The sequence below is a fragment of the Carettochelys insculpta genome, chromosome 27 (assembly GCF_033958435.1).
Source record: "Carettochelys insculpta isolate YL-2023 chromosome 27, ASM3395843v1, whole genome shotgun sequence".
NCBI lineage: Eukaryota > Metazoa > Chordata > Testudines > Carettochelyidae > Carettochelys > Carettochelys insculpta.
In genome coordinates, this window is record NC_134163.1 from 2,839,325 (window position 1) to 2,855,140 (window position 15,816).

General features: G+C 45.6%; 2 protein-coding genes across 8 annotated transcripts in view; one reads left to right on the plus strand and one right to left on the minus strand.

Moving 5' to 3' along the window:
* Window positions 1-6,726, minus strand: part of SPPL2B (signal peptide peptidase like 2B) — a 97,842-nt gene extending 91,116 nt beyond the window's left edge. For 3 of the 7 annotated variants that reach the window (XR_012642639.1, XR_012642638.1, XM_074978224.1), the window contains exon 1: window positions 367-1,328. Coding sequence is in view for 5 of the 7 variants with exons in the window: in XM_074978224.1 (XP_074834325.1) it covers window positions 367-453 (87 nt within the window). In the remaining 2 variants the exon portion in view is untranslated. Of the gene's footprint in view, window positions 1-366; window positions 1,337-6,594 lie in introns of those variants that run through there. The other 4 variants (XM_074978225.1, XM_074978226.1, XM_074978228.1 and 1 more) reach the window with 4 other exon arrangements.
* Window positions 6,727-6,851: 125 nt separating this feature from the next.
* LSM7 (LSM7 homolog, U6 small nuclear RNA and mRNA degradation associated) lies at window positions 6,852-14,580 on the plus strand. The gene is made up of 4 exons (XM_074978313.1): window positions 6,852-6,881; window positions 8,537-8,627; window positions 12,091-12,162; window positions 14,184-14,580. The coding sequence occupies exons 1-4, from the start codon at window positions 6,876-6,878 to the stop codon at window positions 14,324-14,326; spliced, it is 312 nt and encodes a 103-aa protein (XP_074834414.1). The 5' UTR covers window positions 6,852-6,875; the 3' UTR covers window positions 14,327-14,580.
* Window positions 14,581-15,816: the final 1,236 nt, after the last annotated feature.

A 15,816-nucleotide genomic window follows, 5' to 3' on the forward strand; every position in this document is an offset into this window, starting at 1 on the left:
ACCTTTTGGAAATTTGACCCACCATTTCTCCATGTTGAGTTTTGTGTCCCCATTGCCTTATCCAAGTTTGACTGCATAAGCAACGCATTGGGGGCACATATCCCACAGTGCCTTTGCCCCAATCCTCTGCAATGAGCAAGGCACGTAGAGCCTGCCAGCCACGTGTCAAAAGGCGATGGTGGGGAAGTATTCCATTCCAGCTGCATGGACAGCTGGGTGGAGGGTGATCCCTTTAAAGTAAAAAGAAATGCCGGGGAGAGGGGGGTTTTCCTGCTGTCTGACAGGTCAGGAGAAAAATAGTTCACAGTGGTCACTGGGACAACCTTCATCACAGAAGAAAGGCTATGTAAAAGAGGGCAAACCCACCTGTGCTGCACGTGCCGGTTTGTAGTAGCAGGGTCCGCAGAGACCAGCAGCCGCGTGACGAGGGTAAGAGTTCAATTCCAGCCACATGGATGGCTGGGTGGGGAGGGATCCCTGTAAAGTAAAGAGAAATGCCAAGGGGAAAGGGACAGGGAAGGGGAGAAGGCCCGGAGAGCCTGCAATTCAAGTCAAATTCCTATGCTTCTTTAGGTTGCCAAAGACAACATCACCCTCCTAAAACTAAGAAATATCGACAAAGAACACCTGCTTACCCTGTGTGACCACAAGCCTGGAAAATTCGCCAAAATGCTGTGTGGCACCTTGACATCAGATCACTATCTGGTTGCCTGGCATGGCAAGGTGTGCTACCGTGGAAGCTATAATAACTCAGGCCTGCCCAAAAACCTTGTGCAAAAAATACAAGTGCCTGGATGAGGCCTTCAAAGATATCTCCAAAAAGGAGAAGTGCTCCATCCCCAGAAATATTAACATACTGTTCTGAGGGGCACAGATCCATTGAAAACCTGTACCCATACCCACCCACAACTCACTTCTAGCATTCAAAATAAAATACTCACCACAACAGCTTGGTCCCAGGGGCCTGGGGAAGCAGAGATGTGACCTGTTCCAGCTTTAGGGTGAAGAGATTTGGGCTATCAGGAAGAACTTTCTTGGGCCCCTGCTCATTGCTCCCTTCCTTCTCCCTATTGACCTCTTCCTCCTGGGCCCCCAGCTCCTCTTGGATCATTCCGGACTTCAGACCAGGGCCCCCACAAGTGTCATAATTAATACCAGGCTCCATGGTGGGGTCACCCCCAATAAGCATGTGCAGCTGTTCGTAATAGCAGCAGGTCTGTGGAGATGACCCTGACTGCTGGTTGGCTTCCTGGATTCTGCGATAGGCCTGCCAGAGCCTTCACCTTCACCCGGCATTTCGTAGAGTCCCATGAGTAACTGTCGGCAGTCATCCTGTGCGACAGGTAATCATAGATTACCACATTTCTCCTAGCCACCTGAAGTCTCCTCGCCACTGATTTGTCCGCCCGAACTGTAAGAAGATCCAGCATCTTCTGATTGGTCCACGCTGGAGCGCTCTTGTGAGCCTGATAATTACTAGGTAGATCACTACCCTGAGTGCTTATGATTATAGGAGATGGCTACTGATGCCACTGCTACCGATGCAGTGTGCTGGCTACCGATGCAGTGCAACGCAATGGGAAAAAGAATTTTTTCTCTGTGGGCGCCATTTATATTTGCATGCCTGGGTGCTGATGAATTCAGTTTTAATCTGTAATTCGCCAGCTTCCTGTGACCTTTTTCCTGTGCACCTGGATGGAGAGCAGCAGAGAGGGAAGCGGCCAAACATGGCATACGTAGCTGTGTGGGATACATGTGGGACACTTCTGGAGGCTAATAAATTCAAAGACATGGAGCTTCCACACTGGCCTTTATTTGAAATTTTAAATTCGAACTTGATGGTACACCCACCTGTTTCCAACGATATTATATCAATATTATAGCTCCCTAAATCGAGCTAATGGTATTTACAGTGAAGACAGTGACACCTTAATATCAAGATAACTGTCTTAAATTCGAATTTATCTCATAGTGTAGATGCAGTGTCAGTGGTGTAGCTGTGTTAGTTTGTAGCTTCACAAATAGCAAGCAGTCCTGAAGACATGGATCTTACCCACGAAAGCTCAATTCCTTATAAATTTGTTAGTCTTTAATGTATTACAGGACTGTTTGTTATTTGTAAAAAAGGAGTGTTAGGTTAATTCCATAAAGATCAGATCCCATATTGAGAAGGCCTCCAAGGCCCACTGTAATTCATGGACTCAAGCTCCATTTATTGTCCCTTTTTCCTGATTCTTTTTACCTTATTTCCATAAAACACTTTTGATGCTTTCAGTGAATCAAAAGCACTTGAATTGTAGCTGACACTGATTGTATCATACAAATTTCAACTTCAGAGCTTAGCAAGAACTATTACTCTTTGCAAAAGGAGGAAAATATGCACAACACTGTCTACAATTAGTGTTCTTTGAGATTCCAAAATGGGCAGTAAGAAAGTTGCGAGGCCTGTACCTACATCTACATGTGAGACAAAGATAAGCTGCATATTCAGTTTTTAACTACTTCCATGATTTGGTCCTCTGCTATTGTGCACTACGAAAAACTTCAGTTAATGATACAGTAAGGTGAAGAAATTGATTCTGAACTTGTTAAAATTCAGCTTAGATAAAGACAATGGCAGTATCTTCTCAAAGTTACGTCAGGCTTCAAAATACAATAATAAACTTAAAAGTTGAAAGAAATTCCATTTAAAGTCTCGAATTGGTGCACAACCATTGATGCTTAACCCATTCCTTCCCCATCGACAGCTGCCCACCTCCTTCCCATACTGCCTTGCAGAGTCTTCCCAGAATCCAAGGGTAAAGTCCAATATTACCTTAAGCATCCTAACCAGTAATAAATTCTGCAGATGTCCACAGATATGTGATGGGCTGTAGTTTCAGCGTTAGTGGTGCAAAGCTCTTTGTGTATTTTTTCCCACAACTTCCCCTTTGGTAGCTGTTGATCAATCTGTCCTTTGTAGTTATTTACAGGACATTAATCTGTGAATGAGATGCCATTTCAAATATGTTTATCTACTTAGCACCTTCTGTGGCAGGGTCTCAAAATCCTTCACAAATGTTACTGAATTAAACATGCGAATAACTGGATATTCTCATTTTTCAAAGACAGGGGAAAAACAGGCACAAAGAAATACAATTATTTGCCCTGGGCCCCCACAAGAAACTTGTGGTAGAACTAAAGAGATCCCCAATCTTATAAATTCCAGTTCTTTGCTTTCACAACAAGACTGTTCCCAACAAGTTCCCAACAGCTTGACCTGCTGCTCACAAACAGGGAAGAACTGGTGGAAAAAACAGAAGTCGGCGGCAACCTGGGATGCAGCAATCATTAGACAGTAGCTTTTAGGATTCTGAAAAAGGAAGAAAGGTGACCAGTAAAATACAGACCACTCCCCCACTTGATTTCAGAAGAGCAGACTTTGACTCCCCAAGGGAACTTACAGGCAGGATCCCCTGGGAAACTAATAAGAAGAGGAAAGGAAAAGAAACAGAGAGGGAGCTGTGCTAGTCTTATACTATCAAAACAACAAGCAGTCAAGTACTAGTGCTACTTGACTGCCTGCCTTTTTCTTTTTTTTTTTTTAAAAAGAGGAACGGAGTTCAGGATAACTGGCAATATTTTAAAATAGTCTTACTGAAGACATAGGAACAAACCATCCCAATGCACATGTAAAAAAGCAAATATGGTAGGCAACCAGGCTGTCTTAAAAGGGAAATCCTTAGCAAGCTTAAACTCAAAAAGGATGTGTATAAGAAGTAAGGAGGATTATAAATATATGGCTGGAGAATGCAGGGGAGTAATCAGGAAAACAAAAAGCACAATTGGAATCACAGCTATCAAGGAACGTGAAGGGCAACAAGAAACATTTCTACAGACATATTAACAATAAGAGGGTTATCAGAGAGTGTGTGGAGCCGTTACTGGATGAGGGAGGTAACCTGGTGACAGAAGATGTGGGAAAGGCTGAAGTACTCTATGCTTTTTTGCCTCAGTCTTCATGGACACGGTCAGCTCCCAGATTGTGGCACTAGGCAACGCAGAATGGGAATGAGCTGGGCAGCCCTCAGGGGGGAGAGAACAGGTTAAGAGCTATTTAGAAAAGCTAGACACACACAAAACCATGGGTCTGGATTTAATGCACCCCAGGGTACTGAGGGAATTGGCAGATGTCTTTGCAGAGCCTTTTGATATTATCTTTGAAAACTCATGGAGATCAGGAGAGATCCCGGATGACTGGAAAAAGGCAAATGTAGAGCCCATCTTTAAAAAAGGAAAGGACAATCCAGGGAGCTATAGACAGGTCAGCCTTAACTCAGTCCCTGGAAAAATCATGGAGGGGATCTACAAGGAATCCATTTTGGTGCACTTACAAGTGGAAAAAGTGATCAAGAGTAGTCAGCATGGATTCACCAAGGACAAGTCGTGCCTGACCAGTCTGATTAGCTTCTATGAGGAGCTAACTAGCTCTGTGGACATGGGAAGTCAGTGGATGGGCTATACCTTGACTATAGCAAAACTTCTGATACAGTCTCCCACAACTATCTTGCCTATAAATTAAGGAAGTATGGATTGGATACATGGACTGTAAGATGGACAGAAAGCTGGATAGATGGACAGGCACAATGGGTAGTGATCAATGGCTCAGTGTCTGGTTGGTGGTCAGTTTCAAGTGGAGCGCTCCAAGGATCGGTTCTAGGGCAATACTGTTCAACATCTTTATTAATAACCTAGATGAGGGGATGGATTACACCCTCAGCAAATTTGCAGATGACACTAAGCTAGGGGGTCATGTAGATACATTGGAGGGTAGGGACAGCATTTAGAGTGACCTAGACAAACTGCAGGATTGGGCCAAAAGAAATCCGATAAGGTTGAACAAGGAGAAGTATAGAGTCCTGCACTTGGGACAGAAGAGTCGCAAGCACTGTTACAGGATGGGGACTGACGGGCTAAGTAGCAGTGCAGCAGAAAAGGACTTGGGGATTATAGTGGATGAGAGGCTGGATATGAGTCAACGATGTGCCCTTGTGGCCAAAAAGGCTTATGCCATATTGGGGTATGTTAGGAGAAGCATTTACAGCAGATCTAGAGAAGTTATTATTCCCCTCTACTCAGCACTGGCGAGGCCACATCTGGAGTACTGCATCCAGTTCTGGGGCCCCCAGTACAGAAAGGATGCGGATGCACTGGAGCAGGTCCAGTGGAAGGCAACGAAAATGATTAGAGTGCTAGAGCACATGACCTGTGAGGAGAGACTGAGGGATTTGGGATTATTTGGGATTTGGAGCAACAGTCTGAAGTTACAAAGGGAGAGGTGTAGTTTGGATATTAGGGAAAAACTATTTCACCAGGAAGGTGGTGAAGGACTGGAATGCATTACCGAGAGAGGTGGTGGAATCTCCACCCCTAGAGATTTTTAAGTTCTGGCTTGACGTAGTCATGGCTGGGATGATTTAATTGGGGTTGATCCTGCTTTAGGCAGGGGGCTGGACTAGATGACCTCCCGAGATCCCTTCCAGCCCTAGAATTCTATGATTCTATAAGGTTGGCCTGGAGCAAGGGCCAGCCACTGAGCTCTCCAAAGAAGCCAGGCACTTTGTCAATTTGCCGTGAAATTGAGAAGACAATCAACATAAGGGACACGGTGTATTCACAGACACCGTGTCACACAGCTACAATATCAGCCTTATAACTCTCATAACTGTGGAGTTTTTATGTTGGTCTAATAGGGCACTTACATGAGAAGGAGGAAGACTACAGTGTAGGTAGTGTCATAACTGGATTATCCTAAACTATGTTGTTATGTGTAACGTGCACTGCCCTTAAGAAAACAGTGGTGGGAAATCCCAAAATATACGTGGCACGACAGACAAGAGACTTACCAAAGCCCAGTTTGGCTTACTCGTGGACATGGTCCCTCCTCTGTCTGACATGTAGGTTACAGCTACGCTAGGGAGCTTACAGCAGCACAGCTGCACTGAAGTACCCTAACAAACAACAAGCAGTCCTGTAGCGCCTTAAAGACTGACAAATTTACGAATTCGTTTGTAGTCCACTACAGCCACTCTAAACTGACGGGTCGGGGTTCTCCCGTTGACTGAAGGAATCGCCTCCCAAGACCTACATCGGGGAGGAACCCTTCCGCCAGCACAGCACTGTCCGCGCTCTGTGGCTGACGGCGGGACTTATTCAAAGCCGAGAGACGCAAGCGATCGCTGGAGAAGCGGTAGCGCGGGCCCAGCCGTGCTGTTCTTTTATTAGTGCCGTGTAGGAGGAAGGCGGCCCTTGCACTGATCGCCACTGCGCAGAGCTCTCCAGGGTACCCCGCTACCTGCGTGCACTGCACAGATGGGGTTTCCTCGCTTCCTACCAACGCCTGGTGCGGAGCAGACCCTGGGCCCCCGACACGCCTCGGCAGCGCCCGCGGGTGGCTGGGCTGGAGGACAAACGTCGGGCACCCGCTCACACAGGCGCCGTGCCGGGCGGGAGCTGCCAGCCAAGGACACAGCCGCTCCCTGCCACGGCCGGGCTGGGCCTGCGCCTTGGGGAGTCCAAGGGAGCGGCATCCGCCACATGCAGCTAGGGACTCACCTGGCCGACGAGGAGCAGGAGCAGCCCGGGCTGGGCCCGGCTCGTCAGCACCCCCGCCATCCCGAGGCCGCCGCCGCCTCAGCCTCCTCTATTGTTCCCGAGCAAAGTGCAGCCCACACCGCTCCGGCTGCGTTACCCAGCAACCCGCACCTGCGCCCCGGAAGTCCCGCCTCCATGAGGGGGAGCGAGAGGGCAGTGACCAATCAGCGGGCAGGCCTGTGACCCAGCTCCGGAAGTGGCGGGTGAAAGAGCAGAGGTCTGGGGCTTCTGCGGCGCGTAAGATGGCGGTGAGTAGCGGGAGAGTTGGCCCTGGGCGAGGGATGTCTCGGCCCCAGGTGTCTGCCCCGAGTGCTGGGCCTGGGTCGGGTCAGCTTCTGGCTGTGCCGCGCGCCTGCGGAGCTTCCTAGCCCTGAGCGGGGGGAGGAGGCGGCGGCCGGTGCCCGGGTCTGGCTGTCCTCGGAGCGCCGCGGGCCTGATGCTTTGGCTAAGTGCTGGAAGCGATCCGGGGTCCTGCGGCGGCGGCGGCTGTAGCCGGGGGGCGGCGGGACGAGAATGGCAGCTGTCTGGCCGGCGTCTGGGGCAGCACAAGCTGAGTCTGGCGAGCGCCTGAGGGGCGCCCTGGGGCCAGCCCTCACCTTGGGGACGAGTCCGATACCCCCATAGTCCCTTCGCCCTTAGGTTGCCCCTGCGCTGCGGAGACGCTCCTGATCTGTCACTGCCAATCGCCGCTCTCGGCCCTGAAGCTGCCGTTCCGCGGCGGGGGCTGGGGAGGGCGTTTTTTACGGCTCAGTTTGGGTATAAAGGTGTTATTGACTATTTCCTCCATTTGGCCTGTGTGTTGAGTGGTGGGATAATGCGTAGGCCTGGGTTGGGGGAGGCTTTTGGTATTCTTTAATTTGAAGGCCCTACCTAAGGAAACCGGTTGCATCTTGCATGGCCTAAAAGTCAAGCAGCGGCTCATCTAGAGAAGCGCTTCCCAGCCTTTTTGAAATGATGACCCATTTTGACAATTCAGGAAGACTTGGTGACCCAAGGCAGTTAAAACCAGAGGTGGGGGGAGGTTCTCCCTGGAAATTTTTTTATATAAATCTTGATTCATCCTCCCCCCCCCCCCACCCCCCGTCAGCCCCAAACCACCCTCATGCTTAAACCTCTCACAGCCCCAAAATGTGCCCCCATTCTCCCCAGGCTTAAAGTCTTCACATCCCCAAACTGCCAACAGGCTTAAATCCCTTGCAGTCCCAAAGCACCCTCCCATCTACCTCATGAGTGCTGCTGCTGCTGCCGCCCCCCCAACTGCTTCTTCACCAGGCCACTGCCACCACCTCCTCCACACAGCTCCCCCCAGCACGCCTACTCCCTTCTTCCACCTGCAGCATGGGCAGTTCCCTGCCCTGCCACATTGAAATGGGACTTCATTTTATTGGTTTAATGACTGGATTCTTCTTGCCAACCATTAAACCTATTAAACCGTTAAACCCTATTATTTAGTTCCATTTCTGCATGGCATGGCATGGCGCGGCAGGGCAGGGCAGGGACTGGGAGCTGGAGAAGTGAGTGGTGGCAGTGGGAGCTGCAGATGGCTCGTTAAAGAGCCACATATGGCTCAGAACCGCCCAGCCGGTGACCCTTAGAAAATCTAATGGTGACCCATGTTTGGGTCTTGACCCATAGGTTGGGAATCCCTGATCTAGAGCCAAACAATGGTAGTTTATGGAGACTTTCCGTTTCTGTGGGTTAAGCCATAATTTGAATGTACCTGAGGTATGCTGAGGAGCTCTCTTCTAATTAAGAAAGACCACTTTTGCCATTTTTTAACTATTGATAATGTATAATTAAGTATATTGCAGGACCTCTTTGTGCTAAGAACTGACTAAACATGTAACCAAGTGATGATTCTGGTTTACTGTTTAGTTCTGTTGTCTTTGTTTCCTTTTCCTAGGATAAAGAGAAGAAAAAGAAAGAGAGCATCTTGGATCTCTCAAAATACATTGACAAAACAATTCGAGTAAAATTCCAAGGTGGTAGGGAAGGTAAGTTTTAAATAAAAATAAGTTTTAAGTAAGTTTTAAAGTCATCAGGCATTTGCAATATAATGAATCCCACACCCATAATGCTGAGTGCTTTTTGTTTTCTTAAAATCTCTCCATGTGTTCCATTAACACCAGTGGTCCAGTAACACCCTTTCCTGCATTCTTCTACTTAACCTCTTCTGGTTCTTTTCCATCACAAAACAAATCTCCATTTCTTCCATCTTAAAAATCTCACCCTTGTCTCCTTGTCTTGTTTCCAATGACTGTTCTGTTTCCCTTTTATCTCCTCTCCAAGCTTGTTGAATGTCTGTCTACAATTGCTGTTTGAAGTTCCTCTCCTTGATTTCAAGAAACTCCATTCTGGCTTCCATCCCTTATGCTCAGCTAAAACTGTTCTCACCAAAATCTCTAATGACCTTTTTCTAACCAAAATTCAGAACCTGTACTCCATTCTCCTCCTCCTCATCGGCCATCTTTGGTGCAATTAACCATGCTTTTTTTCAAATATTTTGGTTCTCCTCCCACCTCACTAATGGCTTCTTCACATCTCTGCTCTGTTTCCTGTGGCTCTGCTCCAGGCTGCCTCCAGATTCCCAGCCAGCCCCCACAGCACTCTAGTCCAGCAACATCAGTTGTCCTTCTGGGTCACAGATGTTGCTAAGCCAGAGAGTCCTGGACCAGAGAGGTTCAACCTGTACTGAGAGTCGTTGTAGAGACAGATCTTTAGTTCTACCCTCAACTTGTGTTCTTCTGTCCAAAAGCTTTGCTTGTCTCTCTGACATCTCCTCAGGGATGTCTAGCCATCCATCCTTTCAAGCTCAGTATACTTAAGAGTTTGTAGTCTTTCCCTCAAACTCTCTCCAGTCCCCTTACTTCTGGCATTGCAAATAATACCACCATTCTGCCTGTGACAGACCCCTAATTTTTTACTCAAACTACTAAGTATTTTATATCTAGGTCAGGTGTCTGCAACCAAAATAGTGAGAAAAACCATTTTTTCAAATTCAGTTACAAAAATCAATGCTTCAAGAGCCGCAATGCACATGATACAGACAGTCCTTAAAAAATAACATCAAACTGTGCTTTTTGTAACCCCCATTTTAAGAACTGTGCACACACAATACTTTGTATCAGTTAGAAAGTTTACCTTACTTTCACCCTCCGATCTCCAACTTAACCCTTCTCTGCCACAACCCCCTTCACCCTCCTCCCTGCCCCAATCCCCAGGATTAACCTGCCTCAACCAGAGAGTTCCTCCAGCTGTGCGCTGCTGCTGCTCCACCCCCACAGCTCTGACACGGACAGACTTGGCTGCCTCTCCCCGCAGCTCTCCTGCTCGCTTCCTCCACCTGTAGCAGAGGCAGCTCCCTGCCCTACTGCGTTGAAATAATGGAACTAAATTTAATTGGTTTAATGGCCAGATCCCCCTGACTGTTCTGTTGGCCGTTAAATTTAGTTTTGTTATTTCAGTGTGGCAGGGCAGGGAGCTGCAAGAGGATTCAGCAGTGGTAGTCTCTGGAGCCGCAAGTGACTCTTTAAAGAGCAGCAGGTTGCCAACCCTGATATAGGTGAACTGTCTAAATACTAGAGATTATTTGTGCATGACACCTTTTAAGCTTTTGTCCAGGCTTTCATCTTAAGTCTCAGTTACTACAGCATCTTTTTTTTTTTTAATCTTTTCCCTTGAAATATGCAGTTTTGCCAGGTGTCCGTTCACAATTTTGCTGCAGAAATCATTCTCACATCTCACTGCTTTCACCATGTCGCCCTTCTCTTTGTAATCCCTCAGCTATTACTCCCCTTTCTGTAATACATCGAACATCTTGTCTTTACTTTAAACGCCTTTTTAGCCTATTGTGAGTTTATGTCTCGTCTCTCGTTCAGTATTGAAATGTTTACATCCCTCACCTCCATTATCCAAAGACGCCAGCCTTCCTCACCTATCTGTTGCCTTTTTCAAGCAAACATTTTCATGCTTTCTTCCATGTTGCTCCTCACACGGGAGAGGCACTCACCAGAAACCCCCATAAAGCCATCCCGTCATCCTGCTTCAAATCTTTCCGTAAAACTCCTTCATGATGATGCATGTTAATGTTTTCTTTATTATTAGTATTAACGGTTAACCCAGTAGTGCACTGATTCCACTGTCTAGTGTTCTGGCTGTTATTTGGTCCATGTCTTTTCTTGTACTCTCTTTGTCTGCCCTACATTATAAACTGTTTGGGGGGATCGATTGTTTTTTTTTTTGTTTTGTTCTGTTTTTTACAGTACGTAACACAACAGAGTCTTAGCACACTCAGAGATCTTGGAGTTTGTGGTAATGCAAATTGTGAAAGAGGCTGTTACAAGGTGGGGATGTTAGCCCATGTGATTCTGCATAACGTGTTCATTGCCCAGCCTTGTAAAATCGCTTTGTCTACTTTAGTATTAACAGAGTACTTGCCTCTTCACAGTGTATACACGTGAAAATAATGCCTGTGCCGCAAGAGCTTATATGCGATGTGTTGGGGTGTTTATGTGGACTTTGTGTTGTGGTGGTGGTGGCGGTGCTGGTCATGTTATAACCACAATGTGTCTGGGCTGATAAATTTCCATAATCTACTCTGACTTCTGTCAAACAACTAAATTGGGCAGGGAGCTGACTTGACGACTTCTTAGGTCTCTTCCAGCTCTATTGTTCTATGATTGGTTCTATGAACTACTTTTTTGCTCCAGGAGGCATACGGACAGGTCATTTTATGAATGAGAAGTTGTACTAATTTGCTGACCGCACAACTAGAACGTGAAAGTTTTGCTAATTGAAATGGCTTTGTCTTTGTTTAATTGTCTGAATAACCTGAAAGTTCTAGAAGCAAGTTGTGGAATGCTGATTTCACTAACGACGTCTTAACAGGATGAGAAGGGAAGCCTCCATTCCCCACAGTCCCCTACCAAGCAGTTTTTAGGCTGTGTCTACACTAGGGGGAACCTTTGCAATGGCCATGCTAATGGCCAAATCGGAGAATACTAATGGGGTGCTGAAATGAATATTCAGCACCTGATTAGCATGCTGCTGGCTGCGGCACTTTGAAAGTGCCGGGAATAAGGGGGTTTGATATTTGCAGGGTCCTTTCGTAAAGCACCCCCATGTATACGAGCTGCGCGTGAGCAAAATGTGGCACTTTCGAAGTGGTGTAGCCAGCAGCATGCTAAGGGGGCTCTGAATGTTTATTTCAGTGCTTCATTAGGATTCTCCAATTTTGCTATTAGCATGGCCATTTCGAAGTTTTCCCTGTGCATAGACGTAGCCTTGGTGACTGCTCCCATTTGATTGCCCATCCTAGTATGGGGGTGGAGTAGAATCTAGAAAATTGTCATTTTCTTACATCTTGTCTTTGGCATTTTTTTCCTGTTGCTGCCGTCTTGTAAAAATCAATGGGTGTTGTATTTTCTAATTGTGTTTTTGTTTTTGTGTGACCTTCAGCTAGCGGAGTCTTGAAAGGATTTGACCCTCTTCTAAACCTTGTGCTTGATGGCACTATTGAATATATGAGAGGTATGTCATATGCTGTCTGAAAGCTTACTATGGAAGCTGATTTTGGGTTGTCATGGTGTCTCACACTAGTCTCCAAACTGAATAACCAGGGGCCACTGCAACGGAGCAGATCACCTCTCTACTGCTGGCACTGATTCACAGCAACTAATTGCCTGATATTACTTCCTCCCCCAAATGTCTCTAGCATTTCAGGCTTGGATTTTGAAAGAAGCCTAATGGAGGCAAACATCCTGTGCCTACTGATACTCCATTAATTTTCTATGAAAATTCCTATCTTATGAACACAGAGGCACTCTTGTTAAATTACCCTCCAGCACAAACAGGTTGTCCACTACAGCTGATCTCTATTTCCCCTTTTTGCTTAAAAACAAAGCTCTTGCTACGTTATGATCTTCACTTTTTATTCTAGCATATGCTACAATGCTCATGACCTATCTAACACAAGTTCAAAAGAATGTGTTTGAGTCACAAAGTATCACCTATTTAGTTGGCCATAGTTTGAGGCTATTTTTATTTTTTCAGAAGTAGATTTAAAAAAATAAATCTGGAAAGCTAAAAATAATTGCTAAGAGTGGTGACAACAGAGGAGTGTAGCATTTCTTTTTGCAATATCCAGAAAAGAGAATGTTCCCCTATTTTTCTAGTCATAGAATTGTAAGGCTGGAAGGGATCTCAAGAGGTCATCTAGCTCTGCACGGAAGGCAAGAGTAAGAATTGCCTAGACAATCCCTGACAGACAAACCTAATCTGCTTTTAAAAATCTCCAACAATAGAGATTCTACAGCCTCCCTAGGCAATTTATTCTAGTACTTTACTACCTGACAGGAAGGTTTTGCTAATATCCAACCAAAAGAACCCTGACTGCAGTTTAACTCCATTGTTTTCTTCCTATCATTTAGAAGTTAAGGATTCCGATGTTTCCTATTTCATTGTGACTAAATGCTAGGGATATGCATGAATACTGGGTGAGTGAATGAGGAATTTATAGATGGAAAAATCAGTCTTGTGGTTTTTGGATTAGTCTAAATTGGTGCTAGAATCTGCCTAGAACAGTCTTTTGAAACTAAAGATTTAGGGATTGAGGAGTTCTTTTGTCATGTGGACACCAAAAGGAATATGTAGTCTTGTTACTACAGGTTGAACCCTTCTAGTCTGGCAACCTTGGAACCTGACTGATGCTAAACAAGAGAATTGGCTGGGCCATGGGAGGTCAGTGTTGTCTAGTAGCATTACCAACACTTACACTGCTTACTAGAATCTTGGAAGACACTTAGGCATAAATTAGAAATAAATAGCAGCACGAGAGCCAGGACTGATGGCTTCAAACAAACTTTATGGGACCATGGGAAACTTGCCCACAGCCATGATAAGTGGTTGCCAGCTAACTAAAACCCTGCTGGATTATGGAAGTTGCCAGATGAGCATGCCAGACTAGAGAGGTTCAACCTGTATTACTAAGAGCATTGGGAAACAGTTTTTAATGAGTTAAAAATCTTTTGTAGTCTTGGGGGTAGCTATCTGCAGACTTTTTTGTTTGTTTTGATAGGTCTTTTCTATGGACACTTGAGTTCCCACAAGTTCGGAGGTCCAAAGGATAATTAGATACAGCCAAATCCTCAGTCACCTGAAATTCCTGAATACAGGTCATTTTGAGGTTAAGAACCAACATGGTGGCTTGTAGACACTTCCTAATGTAAAGATATAGGAGAATAGCTGATGTGCTCATGAGTTAAATACAGAAAGAAAGGAAGACCTAACAAAGTGAGTATCAAGAGATACTAACAGGAGTCAAAAGTTATAATACTTAATCCTGCCATCAGGGCAGCGGACTGAACTAGATGACCTCTTGAGGTCCCTTCCATTCCTCTGAAGAATGATGGAGAAATTTAACTGCTTTTCTATAAAATTCAGAGAAATGTGGAAGCAGAGGGGAGTTGCATAAGTCTTTGAAGCTGGCTGAATTCTGTTTTTCTTTATGTTGTCATTGTAACCCTAAGCCCTCCTGGATGTTTTTCTTTCAGATCCAGATGACCAGTACAAATTAACAGAGGATACCCGTCAGCTGGGACTGGTGGTTTGCAGAGGAACATCTGTGGTTCTTATTTGTCCACAGGATGGAATGGAAGCTATTCCAAACCCTTTCATTCAACAGCAGGATGGTTAATATTTTCTTGGGAATGTCACTGGAGCCTCAAAGTTGCAAATCATTGGAGATAATGAACAATGTCTGAGAAATTTCCCATTTTGAGGGAATAGGTTTTTTTTTTTAAATGTTCATTTTATAAAAGGCAGAAGGACCTGGACTTTTTTACTTTACCATTTGCCATGTGTTGTGTGGTGGTAGGAATACAGAATGACTACAAAAGAAGCTCTAATTTTGTTCAATAAAGAAAACCTTCATTACTACTGTAGTCAGTGTTCAAACTGAAGTCTTAATGGTAGAGGCATCCCTTTCTCTAATTTGGGTGTGAAATGGCTGCAACTAATAGTAGTGGTAGCCAGCAGGCTTGCATGACGATTGGGTCTTGGAAGACTAGAAAACAGGTTTTTCATAGTTGGGAGACAACGTGGGTGAGGTAATATCTTTTACTGAACCAACATCTGTTAGTGAGAGAAAAGCTTACACAGAGCTCTGCTTCACGTCTGAGTTCTTCTCGTTTGTTTTGGGGTCCCCCCATTGCATTTTTTTTTAGGAAGGGAGCATTTCACAGAGCGTCTCAGGCTCAATGCTAGTGATTTCTTCCCTGCCCCCCACTCTGATCCTTGCACTCAAATTCATTTCCCTGTATACTCCCTTGTTGGCATGAATTGCAGAACTAAGAAGGGAATTTATCCATCTGTGGCTCATTCCACACCTTGGCTTTGGTGGAATTTGTAAAGTGAGTCATCCCTGGAGACATCTTTGGGAAGAGTGACCCAAGTGGTGGAGTTCCATGCACAAAATACCCAGGGTCACTTTAGTCCATACTGTCAGTTTGAATAGAGTGAAGTTCACAGTAGAAGGTAGTAGAAACCTTAGTGCCTGTCTGAACCAGGCTCCTCAGAAAAGAGCTCTTAACTGCTAAAGAAACATTATTGCAAATGTCATGCTAATAGATAATGTCTCTTGGTCTGGAGGCACTTTGTACTGCAGCTGGCTCTGATCTGCAGACACTGCAGAAATGCCCTCGTCTATAAAGGCCTAGCTTATTTAGAATGGCAAGGGCAGATACATTCGCACAGTTCTCTGTGAGAGGTAGAGGGGTGCTAGCAGGTTCTGAATCCATTCCCAAGTACGTAGATGTGCGCCTCAGTTTAGCTGTTTGCTTGTGTTTATCCAGTATGAAGTTGCAGATTGAACTTTATTTAGAAAGAGACTGGGGCAGCATGACCTCTACATTCCAGTCCTTGTTTTGTTTTACAACAGATCTTCTGCAGTGGAGAACACTGGCTTGGTCCTGCCCTGAGTGCCGGGGACTGGACTTGACCTCTCGAGGTTCCTTCCAGTTTTCTGCTTTTATGAAAATGGGCTGGGAGTTTGGAATCTATCGCCAAATATCAGACTTATCCTCAACAACAAGAAGTTCTGTGGCACCTTATAGACTAACAGATATTTTGGAGCATAAGCTTTTGTGGGTAAAGATGCACTTTGTCAGATGCATGACTTAGGGGTTC